This window comes from Coregonus lavaretus, assembly GCF_964263955.1.
Source record: "Coregonus lavaretus genome assembly, chromosome: 16".
NCBI classification, from domain to species: Eukaryota; Metazoa; Chordata; class Actinopteri; order Salmoniformes; family Salmonidae; genus Coregonus; species Coregonus lavaretus.
The window spans coordinates 17,015,069-17,037,592 of record NC_140003.1 but is presented as its reverse complement, the minus strand read 5'-3'; the positions used below and the strand labels follow the sequence as shown (position 1 = coordinate 17,037,592).

The 22,524-nt window shown below is 42.5% G+C and overlaps 2 protein-coding genes across 10 annotated transcripts in view; both read left to right on the top strand.

Moving 5' to 3' along the window:
• LOC311143991 (FERM, ARHGEF and pleckstrin domain-containing protein 1-like) overlaps positions 1–12,933 on the top strand; it is a 76,861-nt gene extending 63,928 nt beyond the window's left edge. For both annotated transcript variants that reach the window (XM_084179904.1, XM_084179903.1), the window contains exons 17-27: positions 821–902; positions 1,151–1,388; positions 1,506–1,636; positions 1,902–1,970; positions 2,436–2,525; positions 2,821–2,903; positions 3,362–3,474; positions 3,915–4,081; positions 7,324–7,431; positions 11,416–11,567; positions 11,674–12,933. In XM_084179904.1, coding sequence (XP_084036030.1) covers positions 821–902; positions 1,151–1,388; positions 1,506–1,636; positions 1,902–1,970; positions 2,436–2,525; positions 2,821–2,903; positions 3,362–3,474; positions 3,915–4,081; positions 7,324–7,431; positions 11,416–11,567; positions 11,674–11,755 — 1,315 coding nt within the window. In that variant the 3' untranslated portion in view covers positions 11,756–12,933. The remainder of the gene's footprint in view (positions 1–820; positions 903–1,150; positions 1,389–1,505; positions 1,637–1,901; positions 1,971–2,435; positions 2,526–2,820; positions 2,904–3,361; positions 3,475–3,914; positions 4,082–7,323; positions 7,432–11,415; positions 11,568–11,673) is intronic.
• Positions 12,934–13,508: 575 nt separating this feature from the next.
• The window catches only part of LOC311144065 (dedicator of cytokinesis protein 9-like), a 127,332-nt gene continuing 118,316 nt past the window's right edge, over positions 13,509–22,524 (top strand). For all 8 annotated transcript variants that reach the window (XM_084180017.1, XM_084180012.1, XM_084180016.1 and 5 more), the window contains exon 1: positions 13,509–13,940. In XM_084180017.1, coding sequence (XP_084036143.1) covers positions 13,824–13,940 — 117 coding nt within the window. In that variant the 5' untranslated portion in view covers positions 13,509–13,823. The remainder of the gene's footprint in view (positions 13,941–22,524) is intronic.

Genomic DNA, 22,524 nt, shown 5'->3' with positions numbered 1-22,524 from the left:
CATCAAGCCACTACTTCTCCTAGCCCGTGGATTTTTCCACTGTCTGCTCCTCTTAATGATGTGGTCCCTACATCAGAGCTACCCCGTGGTGACACACAGATCCCCGGCAGGCAGACTGTCACTGCTACAGACTTCATACTGTAGTGATCAGCATCACATGTCCAGACTTACTACAAGACCAAACAACAGAGAAAGAGGCAGACCTCCAAGCGAGATCTGACTGTTTTCTCTCAAAACATGGCCGACCTCTGGCGTGGCTAAGGCCCCAAAGGCAAATCAGCAGACCAAATACAAAGCACAGATACATGTAGCTGGCTATCTTGTTTTCCGTTTTACATATTTAAATGTGACGTATGGTTGACTTATTTTAGCCCTCTCCTGACTGTTGACCATGGATTTAGATCTGGTAGAGGGTTTTGTCAGTGAAGAGGGGTTGCATCTCAGAGGCTTGACATTCAGAATGACCTTTCTGGGCTTGGACTACTCTCTCCATAATGTATTGGTTCATATTTTGAATGAACAAGCATGGAGAAAGGTCAGTCCGCATGGTGCTATATATAGCCGTCAACTGCAATTCATGCTCAAGGTAGACACCTGCTTGCGGTTTTCAGCAGTGCAGTCAAACGATACTCATTTCACTTGAACGCCATTTAAATTTCCTTGTGTGAGTGTTGGAGCTCACATGAATATGAAATATGGCTTTTAAGTGGCTTTAAGTGCTTAAAATTCCTCTGATGTCCACAACAGAAATCTCTCAGCACACACCCTAGCACTAAACTGTTCCAGAGAGATAAAGTTGCTGATGTTTAATTTTTTATAGGGAAGGGCGCTCCAATGCCCACATCAAAGGAGATTACCAGCGCATCGGTGATGTCATGCTGAAGAATCTACAGGGCCTAAAGGTATTGACATACATTATATATTTTTTACTGCAGCTTTTTCTTGCACTTTTTATAAAATTCACTTTGTATCTGCACCACTCCCATGACCAAATGTATGCTGACTTGTGCAAACTGTGCCGTACATTGCTCCAGGGGCGTTATTCTGCGGCTGACCCTGTGCTGCCCCTAGCCTGTTGTGCTTGTGTATTTGATATGACTGTGCAAATGGCCAATAAAGATCTATTCTACTCTACCCTACTCTATTCTAGCCGCTGACCGCCCACCTCCAGAAGCACTCGGAGGCCCTGGTGGAGCTAGAGAAGGCGTGCCGGGGCTCCCGGCGGCTGGAAGTGCTGGTCCGGGACTTTGAGCTGCAGAAGGTGTGCTACATCCCCCTCAACGTGTTCATCCTCAGGCCCCTGCACCGCCTCTTGCATTACAAGCAGATCCTGGAGCGCCTGTGCAAACACTACCCCCCCACACATGTGGATTTCAGGGACTGCAGAGGTAACTGTTACTGTTCTGTACCCGTTAGGACTCTCAGAGGCTGGCTAGCTAGGGCCCCCTGGTGCAGTTGAGGTCTATGACATCACATACTGAGTGTTGTTGTGTCCTCTCCTGTAGCTGCGCTGGCAGACGTGTCAGAGGTGGTGGCCCAGCTCCATGGCAGCATGATCAAGATGGAGAACTTCCAGAAGCTGCTGGAGCTTAAGAAGGATTTGATTGGCATCGACAATCTAGTCACTCCAGGGCGGGTAAGTTCAAGAAGACATCTGGTTGAGTCCCAAATGGCACCCTATTCCCTATATAGTGCACAACCTTTGACCAGGACACAGGGCCCTGGTCAAAAGTAGTGCACTATGGAAGGAATAGGGTGCCATTTGGGACTTGTTCCCATATCAACAGTTTGTAACTTGAGAGTAGCCATTTTGAAGAACTAATTTATTTTATCCATTTTTTTTTTTTAAATCTTTCCCTGAGATATTGTGATTTGAATTTGTTGTGATTTGTGTTTTTCAGGAGTTCATCAGGTTAGGCTGTCTCAGCAAGCTGTCTGGAAAAGGCCTCCAGCAACGAATGTTTTTCCTGGTAATGTCTGCAATGCATCTGAGATGTCATCATGAATGAGTTATTAAACAGATTATTCAGTCTAGTGATCTCACAAGATAGACAGCTATGAAAAGTAGAGCTCTATGTTTAACCTCCCCAGTATGAATGACTTTGTACAAAATGCCTCAAAGAAGATGGCTTCCTTATCTTTCTACACAGCTGTTTACTGTTCTTGAGCCAGTGTCCCTATTTGTTGTTGTAGGGCATCTAATAAGACCAAGACGAATCTGAATCATGATTAATGTTAGAAACAGATTGAAGTCATCCCTCGACTCGAATGTTCTAGGGCTGTTGAAACAGGTGTATCCCAACAGAGCTAATTTATTAACCGAGCCACAAACAATCGTTCAGTGTTCTTTGTGTGAAGTAAATAAATGAGGTTGGTTTAGCTATTAATAACCAGTTAATGATTGCCTTCACTGTTCTCTTGTTCTCTGGTGACAGTTCAATGATGTCCTCTTGTACACAAGTCGAGGGATGACTGCAACGAACCAGTTCAAAGTGCATGGGCAGCTCCTTCTCCATGGCATGACAGTAAGTGACTTTCTTCTTTCACCTTTTCTTACCCTCCCACTTGTGCCCTCGCGTGGAGTGCAGCTCAGTAGAATACAGTATCTGTCACAAGTTTGTAATTACTTACTGTAAATAAACTGCAGTGCCACTGTAACTCCCCTACCATCTGTGTCTCTTTTTTAATTCCCCCATCATCGCTCTCTCCCTGTCCCCCTTTTTCTCTCTCCCGCTCACGCACACGCAGTCCCTCTCTCCCACAAGCAGATTTGTCCTCTCATGCCCCATGTGTTGACTGACTGTGTCTGTGTGTCCCCAGATCCAGGAGAGCGAGGATGAGTGGGGTGTGCCTCACGCCTTCACCCTGGTTGGGCAGCGTCAGTCAGTGGTGGTAGCGGCTAGGTGAGTCTTTGGTCCGAACTCAGAACGAGCTAGGCTATTGGGTAGTCGGTCAACAGATGCCAACAATAGGCGTACAGGGATGTGTGTGTTCATGTTTGCTCTGGTATGAATAAAGTGGTCGGTATTCAGAATAAAGTGGTTGGTGAATCAGCAGGCGACCGTTCCCCTCAGCAGCAGAGTCAACAGTAAGGCATTTGTCTAATCACAAAGACGCATTCATTATTTATACAGCACACTTGGTCATAAAAATAACTGCATTCAATATTTATCAGGTCAAGCCCAGCACTGGTGAAAAAACTTTTTTATTTTTGTCTGTTGTGTTCATACAGTAGTACCCAGTATGTCCGGCTTGAGCAGCTGTGCATTTATCTCTCTCTCTCTCTCTCTCTCTCTCTCCCCACCCCTCTCTCTCCCCCTCTCTTTCTCTCTTTCACTTTATCTCCCCCTCCCCCCTCCAGTTCCTTGTCAGAGATGGAGAAGTGGATGGAGGACATTAAGATGGCCATTGACTTGGCAGAGACCAGCAACGGCCATACATCTGACCTGCTGGCCAGAAGTCTGACTGATAACAGTAAGTTGGCACAGACGGACACTGATACTGCAGTGCACAGACTTTAGAGCATGGGCATTGGGCATGCCATATGGAAAAACTAGTAATGTATCCAAGAATCATCCAACCCGATGAGTTATTGCTGAATTCTCCTCGCACTGTTCCGTCAATGCACAGACAGTTGGTACTCTTCTAGAAAACTTCAGAGCCAGAATGGGCCAACCTATAAATCTGCAATGAGCTTGAATAGCTCAAATACAATGCTTCAAATTGATGGTTTAGAAAGCATTGATTGAAATTATTTTCCAAATTATTTTATACAGCCTGTCTGCATGTATTTACAAACCTAGCCAATATGAAGTATTGTGATACTATTTATCTCATCAGGTTTTACAGTAGGATCCGTCTTCCCACGTTGTCATAGTGTGTATGTGGAATTAACCGCTTCCTGAATTTCCCAGAATCCCCAACAGAGGACTCCTGTGCGGAGGCGGAGTCTGAGGACGACCTGATGGCGTCACGCACCTCCCTGGAGAGGCAGACCCCTCACCGTGGTAACACCACGGTGCACGTGTGCTGGCACAGGAACACCAGCGTGTCTATGGTGGACTTTAGTGTAGCTGTGGAGGTACCACAACCAGTCCTAACATGTCCTGCTCTGCCCTCCCCTCCCCAACTCTCTCTCTCTCACTGTGTATCTAAGTGTGTATCTGTTTCCTCTCCTTATTTAATGTGCTTCTCTCCCCTGGGAACAATGTCCTCCCGTGCCACCCTCTCTCCCTCTGTCCTGTGCTATTTAGATATTATATTACCTCAGTGCTTTGTCCCCAAGCTGTTGGCACTCTCTCTTCTGTGAACTGCTACATAGGACACTCAGCGGGATGTCATAGATGTTTTTCAGTCTTGAACAGCACATCTCAGTGCAGCTGAGACAGCATCTACAAGCTGTTTATTTTCTCTGATATGTTCTATACTGAGCTCAAAGCAGATCAGACATTAGCATGAGGTGGGTGCACTGCAAGGACACTGTTCTCATCTTGCCCTCTGCGGCTAACTCTTCCAGTGTGGTTTTCTTATCTAATCTCTACTGTGGCTGTCCCATGTGGTTTTGCGCTCCTTTTTTCTCTCCTTCAGAGTCTTTGCCCTGGACTCACCGATAGCCCCCGTATTTATCCCTAGCAGGGCATGCGTGTGTTTACACCTTCTCAGTCTTTGTGTCTCTGTCCTTTCCTTCCTCCCTCCCTCTCTCTTTCCTGTCTGTCTCTTCTGTGTGTCCGTCTGTCTGTCCTCCGTGGTAGAGGACCCTAGTCCAGTCAGTGACTCAGAGGCCTCCCTCTCGGGGCCCTTGGGGCCCAGCAGTGGCCAGGGCCAGGGACCAGTGCCTCTGTCTCTTATCTGCTGGTATCGAGTTCACAGCCTCTCCTTTAGTGATTCCTGCAGGAGTCTAGAGGTAAAGGAGCCAGGGAGAGAGGAGAGGCCTCCCCATCGCATTGTAGCATTACTGTCATATACTATCACTTTGTATCTTCTTTGAGGTCATTGGTGAAAAGTTTAACGCTTTTGTGTAACACTTTTCACTTGTAAAGACCTACAATGAACTAAAATAAGTTAGTGGTAGCCTACAATGATGGCTCAGTTTACAGTAAATGCTTTATATTACCACTAGATGGCAGTTGTTCGCTGTGACCATAGAGGTCGCTGTTAGTTCAGTGACTTTAAACTGTTGCTGGATGGACCCCAGGATAGAGAGTCTGTTTATAGCTTTACTTACCTCAGACAAACCACTGTAGTGAACAGAGGCCCCAGGCTTAATCACAGTTGGTTTATTTTCAGAGCTTACAGTGCAGCACACACTGTTCCTTATACACTAATATACAGTGCCTTCAGACAATATTCATACCCCTTGACTTATTCCACATTTTGTTGTGTTACAGCCTAAATGGATTAAATCGTTATTTTTTTTCTCACACATCTACACACAATATCCCATAATGACAAAGTCAAAACATGTTTTTAGAAATTATTGAACATTTATTGAAAATGAAATACAGAAATATCTCATTTACATACAGTACCAGTCAAAAGTTAGCACACACCTACTCATTCAAGGGTTTTTCTTTATTTTTTACATTGTATTATAATAGTGAAGACATCAAAACTATGAAATAACACATATGGAATCATGTAGTATGCAAAAAGTGTTAAACAAGTCAAAATATATTTTATATTTGAGATTCTTCAAAGAGATTCTTCAAATAGCCACTTTCTTGGTTACTACTTGATCCATATGTGTTATTTCATAGTTTTGATGTCTTCACTATTATTCTACAATGTAAAAAATAAAGAAAAACCCTTGAATGAGTAGGTGTGTGCTAACTTTTGACTGGTAGTGTAAGTATTCACACCCCTGAGTCAATGCATGTTAGAATCACCTTTGGCAGCGATTTAAAGCTATGAGTCTTTATGGGGAAGTCTCTCAGAGCTTTGCACACCTGGATTGTATAATATTTGCACATTATTATTTGTAAAAATTATTCAAGCTCTGTCAAGTTGGTTGTTGATCATTGCTAGACAGCCATTTTCAAGTCTTTGCACAGTCAAAACTGTAACTAGGCCACTCAGGAATATTCAATGTCTTCTTGGTAAGCAACTCCAGTGTATATTTGGCCTTATGTTTTAGGTTATTGTCCTGCTGAAAGGTGAATATGTCTCCCAGTGTCTGTTGGAAAGGAGACTGAACCAGGATTACCTCTAGGATTTTGACTAAGCTTAGCTCTATTCCGTTTCTTTTTATCTTGTAAAACTCCCTAGTCCTTGCCAATGACAAGCATATCCATAACATGATGCAGCCACCACCATGCTTGGAAATATAAAGAGTGGTACTCAATGATGTGTTGTGTTGGAGTTTACCCAAACATAACACCTTGTATTCAGGACATAGATTTCATTTCTTTGCCACATGTTTTGCAGTTTGCCTTGTTGCACACAGGATGCATGTTTTGGAATATTTTTTATCTGTACGGGCTTCCTTCTTTTCGCTCTGTCATTTAGGTCAGTATTGTGGAGTAACTACAATGTTGTTGATCCATCCACAGTTTTCTCCTATCACAGCCATTAAACTCTGTAACTGTTTTAAAGTCACCATTGGCCTCATGGTGAAATCCATGAGAGGTTTCCTTCCTCTCCGGCAACTGAGTTAGGAAGAACACCTGTATCTTTGTAGTGACTGGGTGTATTGATATACCAGTGTAATTAATACCTTCACCATGCTCAAAGGGATATGTGCTACCAATAGGTGCCCTTCTTTGCGAACCATTGGAAAACCTCCCTGGTTTTTGTGGTTGAATCTGTGTTTGAAATTCACTGCTCGACTGAGGGACCTTACGTATACTTGTATGTGTGGGGTATAGAGATGAGGTAGTCATTCAAAAATCATGTTAAACACTATTATTGCACACAAAGTAAGTCCATGCAACTTATGTGACTTGTTAAGCACATCTTTACTCCTGAAATTATTTCCTGGACTTATTTAGGCATGCCACAACAAAGGGGTTGAATACTTATTGACTCAAGACATTTCAGCTTTCCATGTTTAATACATTTGTAAACATTTCTAAAAACGTAATTCCACTTTGACATTATGGGGTATTGTGTGTAGTAGGCCAGTGGCAAAACATCTCAATTTAATCCATTTTAAATTCAGGCTGTAACACAACAAAATGTGGAAAAGGTCAAGGGGTGTGAATAGTTTCAGAAGGCGCTGTAAGTGTTTGTTGAAATTCCCTCTACTTGTTTTTATTTTTGTCATGTCATTTTTATATGTAGTACGTGAACAAAGTTCATTGATTGTAAATTGTTTTTCTACTGTAGAATCAGTTGTCAGGAAACCTGCTGAGGAAGTTCAAGAACAGCAATGGCTGGCAGAAGCTCTGGGTGGTCTTCACCAACTTCAGCCTGTTCTTCTACAAGACCCACCAGGTGAGGGCTAGCACCATCTCCTCGTGTCCGTGTTTGTCTGTCTGTGTAGACCATGGCCCGTATTCACAAAGCATCTCAGAGTAGGATTGCTGATCTATGATCAGGTCCCCCTTGTCTATGTAATCTTACTAATTATGATCTAAAAGGCAAAACTGATCCAAAGTCAGCACTCTAAGACGCTTGATACATATGGTACCAGAACGACAGCAATGTGTTCTGGGGAAGAAGACACTCACCTCTCTCCCGCTCCTTATGATCCGTGGCGCTGGAGGGGATGGCTGCCGTTTTATGGACTCTTCGTGTTTTTTTGTATTGTTTGTAACTTATTTTGTACATAATGTTGCTGCTACCGTCACTTATGACCGAAAAGAGCTTCTGGACATCAGAACAGCGATTACTCACCTTGAACTGGACGAAGAATGTTGCTGCTACCGTCTCTTATGACCGAAAAGAGCTTCTGGACATCAGAACAGCGATTACTCACCTTGATTAATTTTTCTATAATGAGTCGGACGAGAGGGATTTGCTCCAGACACCCGACAGGGCCCTCATTCCCTTCATTCGCAGTTTACCTTCGATACTATTGGCCAATTTACAATCGCTTGATAATAAAGTGGACGAACTACAGGCACGAATATCCTACCAACGGGACATTAAAAACTGTAATATCTTATGTTCCACGGAGTCGTGGCTGAACGAAGACATGAATAACATACAGCTGGCAGGTTATACACTGTATCGGCAGGATAGAACAGCAGCCTCTGGTAAGACAAGGGGTGGTGGTCTATGTATATTTGTAAACAAAAGCTGGTGCACAATATCTAAGGAAGTCTCGAGGTTTTGCTCGCCTGAGGTAGAGTATTTCATGATAGGCTGTAGACCACACTACCTACCAAGAGAGTTTTCATCTATATTCTTCGTAGCTGTCTATTTACCACCACAAACCGATGCTGGCACTAAGACCACACTCAATTAACTGTATACGGCCATAAGCAAACAGGAAAACGCTCATCCAGAGGCGGCGCTCCTAGTGGCCGGGGACGTTAATGCAGGGAAACGTATCTGTTTTTGCCTCATTTCTACCAGCATGTTAAATGTGCAACCAGAGGGGAAAAAACTCTAGACCACCTTTACTCCACACACAGAGACACGTACAAAGCTCTCCCTCGCTCTCCATTTGGCAAATCTGACCATAATTATATCCTCCTGATTCCTGCTTACAAGCAAAAACTAAAGCAGGAAGCACCAGTGACTCGGTCAATAAAAAAGTGGTCAGATGAAGCAGATGCTAAGCTACAGGACTGTTTTGCTAGCACAGACTGGAATATGTTCCGGGATTCTTCTGATGGCATTGAGGAGTACACCACATCAGTCACTGGCTTCATCAATAAGTGCATCGATGATGTCGTCCCCACAGTGACTGTACGTACATACCCCAATCATTCGCACTGAGCTAAAGGGTAGAGCTGCCGCTTTCAAGGAGCGGGACTCTAACCCGGAAGCTTATAAGAAATCCCGCTATGCCCTCCAACGAACCATCAAACAGGCAAAGCGTCAATACAGGACTAAGATCAAATCGTACTACACCGGCTCCGACGCTCGTCGGATGTGGCAGGGCTTGCAAACTATTACAGACTACAAAGGGAAGCACAGCCAAGAGCTGCCCAGTGACACGAGCCTACCAAATGAGCTAAATTACTTCTATGCTCGCTTCGAGGCAAGTAACACTAAAACATGCATGAGAGCATCAGCTGTTTCGGACGACTATGTGATCACGCTCTCCGTAGCCGATGTGAGTAAGACCTATAATCTGGTCAACATTCACAAGGCGCAGGGCCAGACGGATTACCAGGACGTGTACTCCGAGCATGCACTGACCAACTGGCAAGTGTCTTCACTGACATTTTCAACATGTCCCTGTCTGAGTCTGAAATACCAACATGTTTCAAGCAGACCACCATAGTCCCTGTGCCCAAGAACACTAAGGTAACCTGCCTAAATGACTACCGACCTGTAGCACTCACATCTGTAGCCATGAAGTGCTTTGAAAGGCTGGTCATGGCTCACATCAACACCATTATCCCAGAAACCCTAGACCCACTCTAATTTGCATACCGCACCAACAGATTCACAGATGATGCAATCTCTATTGCGCTCCACACTGCCCTTTCACACCTGGACAAAAGGAACACCTATGTGAGAATGCTATTAATTGACTACAGCTCAGCGTTCAACACCATAGTTCCCTCAAAGCTCATCACTAAGCTAAGGACCCTGGGACTAAACACCTCCCTCTGCAACTGGATCCTGGACTTCCTGACGGGCCGCCCCCAGGTGGTAACGGTAGGTAACAACACATCCGCCACACTGATCCTCAACACGGGGCCCCTCAGGGGTGCGTGCTCAGTCCCCTCCTGTACTCCCTGTTCACTCATGTCTGCATGGCCAGGCACGACTCCAACACCATCATTGCCGATGACACAACAGTGGTAGGCCTGATCACCGACAATGACGAGACAGCCTATAGGTAGGAGGTCAGAGACCTGGCCATGTGGTGCCAGGACAACAACCTCTCCCTCAATGTGACCAAGACAAAGGAGATGATTGTGGACTACAGGAAAAAAAAGAGGACCGAGCACGCCCCCATTGTCATCGAAGGAGCTGTAGTGGAGCAGGTTGAGAGCTTCAAGTTCCTTGGTGTCCACATCACCAACAAACTAACATGGTCCAAGCACACCAAGACAGTCATGAAGAGGGCACGACAAAACCTATTCCCCCTAAGGAGACTGAAAAGATTTGGCATGGGTCCTCAGATCCTCAAAAGGTTCTACAGCTGCACCATCAAGAGCATCCTGACTGGTTGCATCACTGCCTGGTATGGCAACTGCACGGCCTCCGGCCCCAAGGCACTACAGAGGGTAGTGCGTACGGCCCAGTACATCACTGGGGCCAAGCTTCCTGCCATCCAGGACCTCTATACCAGGCGGTGTCAGAGGAAGGCCCTAAAAATTGTCAAAGACTCCAGCCACCCTAGTCATATACTGTTCTCTCTGCTACCGCACGGCAAGCGGTACCAGAGCGCCAAGTCTAGGTCCAAGAGGCTTCTAAACAGCTTCTACCCCCAAGCCATAAGACTCCTGAACATCTAATCAAATGGCTACCCAGACTATTTGCATTGCTCCCCCCCCCCCCCTATTTTACGCTGCTGCTACTCTCTGTTCATTATCTACGCATAGTCACTTTAATAACTCTACCTACATGTACATATTACCTCAATTACCTCGACTAACCGGTGCCCCCGCACATTGACTCGGTACCGGTACCCCCGGTATATAGCCTCGCTATTGTTATTTTTACTGCTGCTCTTTAATTATTTGTTACTTTTATTTTGTATTATTTTATATAGTATTCTTTTGTGATTTTTTGGGGGGGGTATTATTTCTTAAAACTGCATTGTTGGTTAAGGGCTTGTAAGTAAGCATTTCACTGTAAGGTCTACACCTGTTGTATTCAACGCATAAAATGTGATTTGATTTTATGCATGTCTGTGAAGGCCAGAAGCACAGCAGTGTGTGCTGGGGCAGACCCCCTACCCTCTTCCTGCTCATGATCCATGATCTTCAACATGGTACACTCTAAGAATATCCCATTCATTTAAGATATCCCATCTCTCTGTGGAATTTCAAATCCATGTGCCATGGAAGGGAGTTATGCACATCCCCATGCCAGTTCATCTGCTCTCACTTTCGGCACAGCTCTCCTGAATCCAGTAGAATCACCACACTGAAACCAGTGTTAGTTATGCGATAGTTAGTTACTCATGTTTTGTCACAAATTCTGTGACCTGTAGCCATGGGGCATTTTCCCTGATTTTAAAATGCGCCATGAAAGTATAATAGTGTTATCAAGTATATTTGTAGTGAAAGTGAGTAGCTCCTTGAAATTCAGATTGCTTGACTGTTTGGTCCTTTCCCTTCTCTCCAGGATGACTATCCTCTGGCCAGTCTCCCCCTGTTGGGCTACTCTGTCACCATACCCACTGAGTCTGAAAACATCCACAAGGACTATGTCTTCAAACTGCATTTCAAATCCCATGTCTACTACTTCAGATCTGAGAGCGAGTACACCTTTGAGAGGTACAGTACACTTCTGTCTATCCTGTATTGTGTACAGTATATAGTATGTTTGTTTACAGATGTTACTGGGCAGTGTGAAACCCTCTGTCTCTTTCTCTCCATACAGGTGGATGGAGGTCATTCGCAGTGCCACAGTCTCTGCCAGCAGCACCCGCATTTTGAGCCGGAAAGAGCCCCATCCGTACTGATCCAAAGAGCAAGGGCTCTCTCCCTGTCTCCATGCCTCTTCTCCCTACCACAACCTCCCATAGGGTCTGGCCACATCTAGCCTTCCTTCACACTACGACTCCCCAAGCAGCAAGCTGAAGCAGAGCCCCACTGGTGCCACATTCACTTCACTTCTCTGGACTCTCTTGATTTCCTTTTCTACACATATCTGGGACATATGTACATTGAGCAGTGTCCATGCACAATCTTGGTGCTTTTTAATGCTTTAATGGTGACATGTCCGCTGGTTTAGACTGCATCAGAGACTGCATTTTCAGCATTTTTACTCAGCTCTGAACCTCTTTTTGTAGGACGCCATTTTATACTGTTTTCTAACGGGCTGAATCACTTACTGTACTTCTGGTTTCACATTCTGTCATTGGATTGTTTTTATGGTGGAAACATGTTAATATAGAGAATGCATTTTTAAACTTGTTTTTTTCATAGATGGTTAGAATATCACTGCATCCTCAAGATTTTTGTCTCCTTGTTTATTTTATGGGGGAAAACAAAAAATAAAAAAAATAAAAAGTGCCAAACGGTTTTATCATTGTCCTAGACTTTAATGCAATTTTACTAAATTGGTGGTGAGGAGACTTGAAATGTGTTGTAAAAAAAGGCCACTTTAAATTACTTTTTTCTTTTAATAAGATGTCTCTGGACAGTGAGAGACCTTGTGATAAGTAAGATATCAGAATATTTTGTTGTATCATTGACATAACTCTAGAACTACTTATAAAGCTATCAGGGTAGTTACCATCATCACTAACGCCATTATTCAAGTAAAGTGAATATTCCTGTTATGCTTTGTTGTATGGATACTTCAGAGGGTGTTCTGAAGACTATTATATTCCACCCTCAATTGTGTGAGAAATGTGAGATGTTCATAATCTGTGTATTATGAAGGAAACTGTAATGGAAAGCTTTAAAGAATATGTGTGAAACAAAATATAAACTTTCAGTTCCAAGCACCATTGCCCTTGTTGGTCTAGGCTGCCTCCCATATGTAAAGAGTCCTTTACAAGTCTACATTAAATGGATATATGCATATGACAGAGAGGGAAAACTTTGGTTTTCCTTATTGAGGGAATGCTGTGTTTTCCCAGACAACAGAGAGCGCTTTGGAAATGAAAGCAATAAAAACCTAATTTGAAAATTGTATTGTGGGTTCTTTGCTAGTCAATAATAGAGGTGTGATTGCCCATGGAATGTTTTTGACCACTTTCACCTCAATGCACTGTACAAGAAAATTGACATTTTGTTTCTTGTATTCCTATAGATGGCATCATTGCTCAATAACATAAGACCTGTGCGATTGTGCTAGTCACATACCTTGCCGAAGTTATTGCATAATTTTCATCTGATGAAAGAATTCTACGTAGTCCTCCTAAAAACAACTTGGTCATTCCCATTAGGTCTTAAATGTCACATTTGTTGTGTGCAGTACTTTACTGTATTTGAATTATGCACGTTTAATAGTTGTTCTAAATTAATTGAACAATAATTTCCACTATGGTGACAGACATTGCATTGTATCGTCTCTACTTTTCACGTTACATGTCGATAAAAACAGTTTATTGAATATTATTGTAACAATGATTACAGTACAGTCATAGCATGCTCATATAGAAACTGGAGTGGGCAGGCCTTTGTAAATCACTGGAGAAGGGAGGAGTGGAGAAATACCGTAGAACGACGTACGCAGATTACGCATTCTGGCTGGCGTAGCATGTACACCGACCATAGGGAGTACGACGAGGGACTGCGGTAATGAGCCGGTGACCGCGCGTTAGAATGGTTTATTATGACAACAACAACTCAGCGGGGGACTGTAACAGCTGCGGGATAATACAATACAACTTTCACTAGTAATTGGTGCAAATTATGAGATCAAAAAGGCAGATTGAACCAGCACAACATGATCCAGTTTTAAACTCGAGGTGCGCACTAGTGCCGACGGAGAAACGGATAAACCGGCTGATGATTCAGTTTTTACTCTTTGACGTTTTATAAATTCCTAAAGAAATTGATGAAAGGCAGGACTCGACAATGTCAGTTCCAGTACATCCGGAGACCAGGAAATTTACAAGGGGACTAAGTAAACCTGGCACTGCGGCTGAACTAAGGCAAAGTGTATCTGAGGTTGTCAGGACCTCCGTGCTTGTTGTAAGTACACTACATAATTTCCCTCCTCTTCTAAACGTCTGTTTGCTATTGTGCCTTGTGTGTTGTTACTTTCTAGTCCGTCGAGGTGTGCGACCATCGTCACCCAACCTCGAGGTCAGCAGGTGCAACACTATGATAATTATACTTAATGTGGCCCAATAAAATCTGTATCAAATTTTTTACAAGTAGGCCTACTTCAAAGCATTACATTATGCATTCCATGTTGGGAGTTTACCTATTATTTGACTTGGTTTACCTGTTAATTGTTTAGGCCTCCATGCCTCTATCATTGATTAAATATGTAAATGAGATGCACACCGCAGCAATGGTAGGCCTATACATGAATTATCATGGATATGAATAATCCTGTACATTTGTTTTTGAACCTGCAATATGTAACTTTTGGGATGGGATGCACAACATGTCGGTATTAGCACACTGTATTCAATAGGCCACCAACTTGTCCCCTCAGGTCAACATATTTGCATGATACAAGGAAAAATTTAATTTTAGTCCTTAACTAAAACCCATTCATGTGTATATGTAATTTTTTTTTTTTTTTTCATTGCTTTTAGAAATTACAATTTATATAATGACCAAATACATGTTATGAATCTCTGCCTCATAGGATATTTAGTATCAGTGAGGTAGTCTATGTTCACAGAAAGGCTCTCAGAGAGGCACCACATTACAAAGGGATGTATTTGGCATCAATTTCATGGTCGGTATCCCAGACAGTATCAGGTGGCATTTGTCTAATGATGAATTTGACCATCCAGTTTGGAACATTTGGGCAATGGGTCCTGTGATATCACAATATCAATTTTGCAAAGGCTCTGGGGAGAAAGGAGTTGACCCTTTTGTGTGTGTGTGTACTGTGTTTGGTGTGGTGTTTGGAGTGATTGTTCCAACTTTCCTAGAAGAAGTTGCTAGGTAACCGAAACGGACACCTTCCAGGCTCTCTGTCAGGGAAATGGAATCCTGACTCAAGATCCCAGACGCACAACCACACCTTCATATTATTTATTCATTTTCTCTCATGGAACCAAGCCAGAGGATTCTGGAGGAGACTAGGGATATGCAAAATAATGCATTTTAGAAGGAAACCATTGTGAATATGAATGAATAAGAACAACTCCCAAGTTCAATGACCAACATATGGTGAATGGTAGGAAGCATGAAGCTGGAAGTATAGCTCTGTTGTTCTGGTGGAGCCCCTCAGTGGAGTGAGACAGGAATGTGATTGTACACAAGATCATCATCCCCACACACACACATGGCTTGTCATTCATTCCTCCATGAAACATGTAAATACCCTTGGAGAGGAAGAAGGATCTCTTTCAGCGACATGAAGGGGAGATTGTGACGGATCCCCCCATCGTGGACGATTGTATTTCAGTCTGCATTGAAACACAAATGTATTGTATTCTTTCTGTCTGAAAGATTGTAATCTAAATACCCACTAAGAAGTCATAATGAACTGAATAGATCCTCTTTGGTCAGTAGATATTGTATTACTCAAACTGATCATGGATCAAATGCAAAAGTTAGATTTCAGAGGCAAATACTGTTCCACTGATTAGCCAGTTTATGTGATGTTTCTGAGAGGACACACTGGGCAGAGCCCCTTTGTTTATTGTTGGAATAAAGGGACGTGCCAGTGGACAGTGCTCATAGCTGAGATGTCCCTCTATTTCTCCATGCACGCTCAGAGCAGAGCCAGATCTCTCTTTGTGAATACCATTAGAACCATAATGGCAGTCATCAGATTTAAATTTGTTGTGCTGCTGGTTGTGGTCGTGCCAGCAACTCCAAAGTCTGCCTTTGAAACAGAACAGGACTTAGCACTCTCTCTCTCCCCCTTATTACATTAGAACAGAAATGCATTGGCTACATTAGAGAAGATTCCTCTAAATTAAAAGACTCTGTATTATAGCTCTGCTTTCCTTGTTTGGAAAGGTGTGGAAACTAACACATCGATGGCAGTTGGATATGATCTGTTAATGCACAAGTGCTAGAAAGCAGCTGAGGGCAGTTTTCTAATTACAATCAATAGTCCATGTTGGATTTCAGCTAATGGTGATAAACTTAGATCCTCACTGGCCCTGCTGCTGGTGGGAATTTAGGGGATTGTAAATCAGGAGGTATGTCATTACACACATACTCCAGGCCTGTCACATGGTCCAGGGGCCTGTGTGAAAGGCCAATTAAGACACTTGTGTAATATCTGTGTAGCCAAGGCCCTTGGAGCCTTGCGTGGGCCACTTTGTTTGTCTCGGAGGAAGATGGAGAAATCAGATGTCCCATAAACTGGCAGGAGGCGCAGCAGAGCATTTCATGTCTCAATCAAACAAAATGTGGGTTTATATAATAATAATAATAATAATAATATATGCCATTTGTAAAATATGTCTAGTGAGAATCTACAGTATATTTTCTGTTTACACTAGCCTTGGATGTGGTGTTGCCAAAGCCACATCCCTGCTTCATGTGTGAGTGCAGCTATTGGTATACCGTAAATACCATAGTATACAGACAAACAAAATAAGGATAGCAATTCAAACTATACAGGAGCTTCTCATCTAAACCATATCGCACATAGTGTTGCATACTTGTTTAATGCAATGATTCACAAATGTGTGGATATTTAAAAAGCCTTTAATTTTCAATTTGGCTAAAGGAGCAAAAATGCTCTATACTGGTATTAAGGAAATTCCGGTAATTATTTTGGGGACATGTGGTGAGGATGTCTTCATGAGATTTTAATCTAGATCTGTCTCTTTACACTACACAAGTACATTGTCTTCAGAAAGTATTCAGACCCTTCGATTGATTCCACATTTTGTTGTTTTACAGCCGGAATTCAAAATGAATGAAATATTATTATTTTTTTCTCACCCATCTACACACGATACCCCATAATGACAAAGTGAACACATGATTTTAGAAATGTTTGCACATTTATTGAAAATTAAATGCAGAAATATGCATTTACATAAGTATTCACACCCCTGAGTCAATACTTTGTAGAAGCACCTTTGGTGGCGATTACAGCTGTGAGTCTTTTTGGGTAAGTCTCTAAGAGCTTTGCACACCTGGATTGTACAATATTTGGCCATTATTCTTTTGAAAATTCTTCAAGCTCTGTCAAGTTGATTGTTGATCATTACTAGACAGCCATTTTCAAGTCTTGCCATAGATTTTCAAGCAGATTTAAGTAAAAACTGTAACTAGGCCACTCATTGTCATCTTGATAAGCAACTCCAATGTAGATTTGGCCTTGTGTTTTAAGTTATTTTCCTGCTGAAAGGTGAATTCGTCTTCCAGTGTCTGTTGGAAAGGAGACTGAACCAGGTTTTCCTCTAGGATTTTGCCTTATAGCTGTATTCCATTTATTTTTATCCTGAAAAACGTCCCTAGTCTTTGCCGATGACAAGCATACCCATAACATGATGCAGCCACCACCATGCTTGAAAATATGAAGAGTGGTACAGTTGCATTTGCCCCAAACATAACGCTTTGTATTCAGGACATAAAGTTCATTTCTTTGACACATTTTTTGCAGTATTACTAAAGTGCTTTTTTCCAAACAACAGGATGCGTTTTTTCACTCAGTCATTTAGGTTAGTATTGTGGAGTAACTACAATGTTGTTGATCCATCCTCAGTTTTCTCCTATCACAACCATTCTACTCTGTAACTGTTTTAAAATCACCATTGGCATCATGGTGAAATCCCTGAGCAGTTTCCTTCCTCTCCAGCAACTGAGTTTGGAAGGATGCTTGTATCTTTGTAGTGACTAGGTGTATTGATACACCATCCAAAGCCTAATTAATAACTTCACCCTGCTCAAAGGTATATTCGTCTCCTTTGCTTTTTTTTTTTACCCATCTACCAGTCGGTGCCCCTCTTTGTGAGGCATTGGAAAACCTCCATGATCTTTGTGGTTGAATCTGTGCTTGAAATTCACTACTCGATTGAGGGACCTTACAGATAATTGTATGTGTGTGATACAGAGATGGGGTAGTTATTCAAAAATCATGTTAACCACAATTATTGAACATGGAATGAGTCCATGCAACTTATTATGTGATTTGTTAAGCACATTTGTACTCCTGAACTTATTTGGGCTTGCCATAACAAAGGGGTTGAATACTTATTGACTATTAATTAATTTCAAAAAAATTATACAAACTAAATTCCACTTTGACAGTATGGGGTATTGTGTGTAGATCTGTGACACAAAATCTGCTCTGGAGCAGGTTTTCATCAAGGATCTCTGTACATTACTCCGTTCATCTTTCCCTCGATCCTGACTAGTCTCCCAGTCCCTGCCGCTGAAATACATCCCCACAGCATGATGCTGCCACCACCATGCTTCACCGTAGGGATGGTGCCAGGTTTCCTCCAGACGTGGCGCTTGGCATTCAGGCCAAAGAGTTCAATCTTGGTTTCATCAGACCATAGAATCTTGTTTCTCATGGTCTGAGAGTCTTTAGGTGCCTTTTGGCAAACTCCAAGCAGGCTGTCATGTGCCTTTTACTGAGGAGTGGCTTCCGTCTGGCCACTCTACCATAAAGGCCTGATTTGAGATGGTTGTCCTTCTGGAAGGTTATCCCATTTCCACAGAGGAGCTCTGTCAGAGTGACCATCGGGTTCTTTGTCACCTCCCTGACCAAGGCCTTTCTCCCCCGATTGCTCAGTTTGGCCGGGCAGCCAGCTCTAGGAAGTGTCTTGGAGGTTCCAAACTTCTTTCATTTAAGAATGATGGAGGCCACTGTGTTCTCGGGAACCTTCAAAGCTACAAAAATATTTTGGTACCCTTCCCCAAATCTCGGAGCTCTACAGACAAATGCTTTGACCTCATGGCTTGGTTTTTGCTCTGACATGCATTGTCAACTGTGCTACCTTATATAGACTGGTGTGTGTCTTTCCAAATCATGTCCATTCAATTAAATTTACCACAAGTGGACTCCAGTCAAGTTGTAGAACCATCTCAAGGATGATCAATGGAGACAGGATGCACCTGAGCTCAATTTCTAGTCTCATAGCAAAGGGTCTGAATACTTATGTAAATAAGGTATTTCTGTTATTTATTTTTAATAAATGTGCAAACATTTCTAAAAACCTGTTTTTGCTTTGTCATTATGGGGTATTATGTGTAGATTGAGGAAAAACATTAATTTAATCAATTTTAGAATAAGGCTGTAACATAACCAAATGTGGGAAAAAGTCAAGGGGTCTGAGTACTTTCCAAATGCACTAAGTGTACAAAACATTAATGACACCTTCCTAATATTGAGTTGCATGTGAAAGTCTGCCTATAACCAGCCTAAGTAGGCCTATAACTACATTCCTATTCAATTCAAAGTTTAGAGAAATTAATTGAGCTGGAAATGAGCTATTATCAGGCTGGTTAATGAAATTAATGTCTGTTGAATTTGGAAACATCCACCAGCACTCGACCCCCGCCCGACCTACTCAGCCAGTCAGGAACCGCTACTGCATTGTGGCTGTGGCATACTGCATACTTTTTACTAAACGGTATGTGCTAAATAGTATGAAGAGAGTCAATACATAGAATACAGTTTAATTAAGTAGTACGCTAGTATGGGTATTCAGACACGGCCATTGTCTCCCGTGTATTTCATTAAATCTTGGACTCTAGTGAATAGTCATTGCGTGGCCTTTGAATCTGTACTCGATTATATGTGAGGTGTCTTTTGTAACATGCACCCCACTCACTCTTCAAAGTATGCTCCCTCAAAACGACCATTGTTTGTGTACGTTTAGTTTTATCTTAATAATATGCCATTTAGCAGACGCTTTTATCCAAAGCGACTTACAGTCATGCGTGCATACATTTTTGTGTATGGGTGGTCCCAGGGATCGAACCCACTACCTTGGCATTACAAGCGCCATGCTCTACCAGCTGAGATACTTAAGTCTTTCTCTTACCTCTGCTAATTGTGAGTAAGGGACAAGGTATTTAATTAATCCTAATGTTTTGTTGTGTGGGTTAGAGTACCTGTGAGGTTGACTCTCTTTTGACTTGATTTTATGAATGTGTGCATAACTGTGTTTAAATGTGTAATTCAATTTTCTAGCCCTTTACAGTCAAGAATCCAGTGTTGAGCTTGGGCCCTGTGAGCCTTGTGTATGAATGCTTTGGTTTCCTTTCAGTAAGAGAGGGTGATGGGTGGGCTGTGACATACTGTATGCCACCAGGCCAGTCAGGAGATTAGTGGGTTGTCACTGTTGTCCAGCAGAGCAGGCCCTAAGCAGCTTGGCCGCACGCACTCTCTCCGATCTCTATCTGGTTTCTCTCTGTCTGTCTCTCTCTCTTTCATGCTCTCTCATTCATCAGGGCTTGTCAAGGAAGCCACACCACCCCACAGGGGGTCAAGCTGAATAAAATGCTTAGGGCTACCTGGGTCTGCATGAACCTCACTATCTTTATACTCAAGAGTCATATAACCCAAGCACAGACCAAGCTGTAGGACTATTTGATAATACATTTTAAATTGGGATGTTTTGTAATTGCTGGGACTGTACTTTAATGAAACATATAAAACATGTAGAAATGTTTTGGGAAATGTGTATGTGTTTCTGTAATCGTAACTCTAGAGCGTGAACACCTGTCCAGGGGGTGAGATAGTGAAACAGCTCCCAGCCTGCCTGGGTCAATAATACATGAGAAAGATACATTTGCGTGCTCAGCTCAAATATACAGTGCTATGAAAAAGTATTTGCCCCCTTTCTAATTTTCTCTACTTTTGCATATTTGTGATACTGAATGTTAACAGATCTTCAACCAAAACCTAATATTAGATAAAGGGAACATAAGTGAACAAATAACACAACAATTACATATTTATTTCATAAACAAAGTTATGCAACACCCAATTCCCCTGTGTGAAAAAGTAATTTTCCCTTACACTCAATAACTGGTTGTGCCACCTTTAGCTGCAATGACTCCAACCAAATGCTTCCTGTAGTTGTTGATCAGTCTCTCACATCGCTGTGGAGGAATTCTGGCCCACTCTTCCATGCAGAACTGCTTTAACCCAGTGACGTGTGGGTTTTCAAGCATGAACTGCTAATTTCAAGTCTTGCCACAACATCTCAATTGGGATTAGGTCTGGACTTTGACTAGGCCATTCCAAAACTTCACATTTGTTGCCTTTTAGCAATTTTCATGTAGACTTGATTGTGTGTTTTGGATCATTGTCTTGCTGCATGACCCAGCTGCGCTTCAGCTTCAGCTCACAGACGGAAGGTCTGACATTCTCCTGTAGAATTCTCTGATACAGAGCAGAATTCATGGTTCCTTCTATTAAGGCAAGTCGTCCAGGTCCTGAGGCAGCAAAGCATCCCCAAACCATCACACCACCACCACCATGCTTGACCTTTGGTATGATGTTCTTACTGTGGAATGCAGTGTTGTGGTTTTCGGCAGGCATTACTGGAACCATGTCATCCAAAAAGTTATACTTTTGAATCATCTGTCCATAGAACGTTCATCCAAGAGTCTTGGGATGTAGCTCAATTGGTAGAGCATGGCGTTTGCAACGCCAGGGTTGTGGGTTCGATTCCCACGGGGGGCCAGTATGAAAAAATAATAATGTATGCACTCACTAACTGTAAGTCGCTCTGGATAAGAGCGTCTGCTAAATGACTAAAATGTTTTTTTTTTTTAATTGATGATCATCCAGGTGCTTTTTGGCTAACTTGAGTCATCTTTTTGGAGGAGATGGGTCCCATTATGCCTGGCGAAAACCAAACACTGCATTCCTCAGTAAGAACTTGGGAAGTTGCATAACTTTGTTTCTGAAAAAAGATGTAATTGTTGTGTTATTTGTTCACTTATGTTCCCTTTATCTAATATTAGGTTTTGGTTGAAGATCTGATAACATTCAGTATCACAAATATGCAAAAGTAGAGAAAATTAGAAAGGGGGCAAATACTTTTTCATAGCACTGTATGTAGTAACAAAGAGTATTTGGGTGCCGGGTTCAAAGGGCATAACTGAAGAAAGGAAAAATCTACACTCACTGAAATATTCTTTTAAGTTTTCATGTATTTTCTTTAGCAGCAGAGGTCAGAACAAACGGACGAGTTTCGGCAGTAGCCTTTGTCAGCGTTTGCCAAAACGCGTCCATTTGTTCTGAACTGCTGCTAAAAAAAATACATTATGACTTAAAACCTGCACTCACTGAAATATTATTTTTCTTTCTTCAATAATACATGAGCCCATGTGACCATCAAGAGGCCCACTCTCTCCTCTGCACTGTGGTTTGGCCAAGGCAAAGTGTAGAGACACTGCTCTAACACTGAACAAGCCCTCTGCGCCTCCCCCAACACAACAGTCTGGCTTGTAGACAGCATTTAACTTCTCAGATATCCTTGGTAGATGCACTACTATCCTCAGCAATGGGCTCTGGCCTGCTGTATTTTGTCCATCATTACAACTCCATGTAATGACTGTGACCCTGGGAGAGAATCCTCATTTGGGAATTGGACTGAGTTGGAGAGGCCTTGTATGCTCAATTACAGATTATCTGCTTGAGTTGTGCATTCTACTT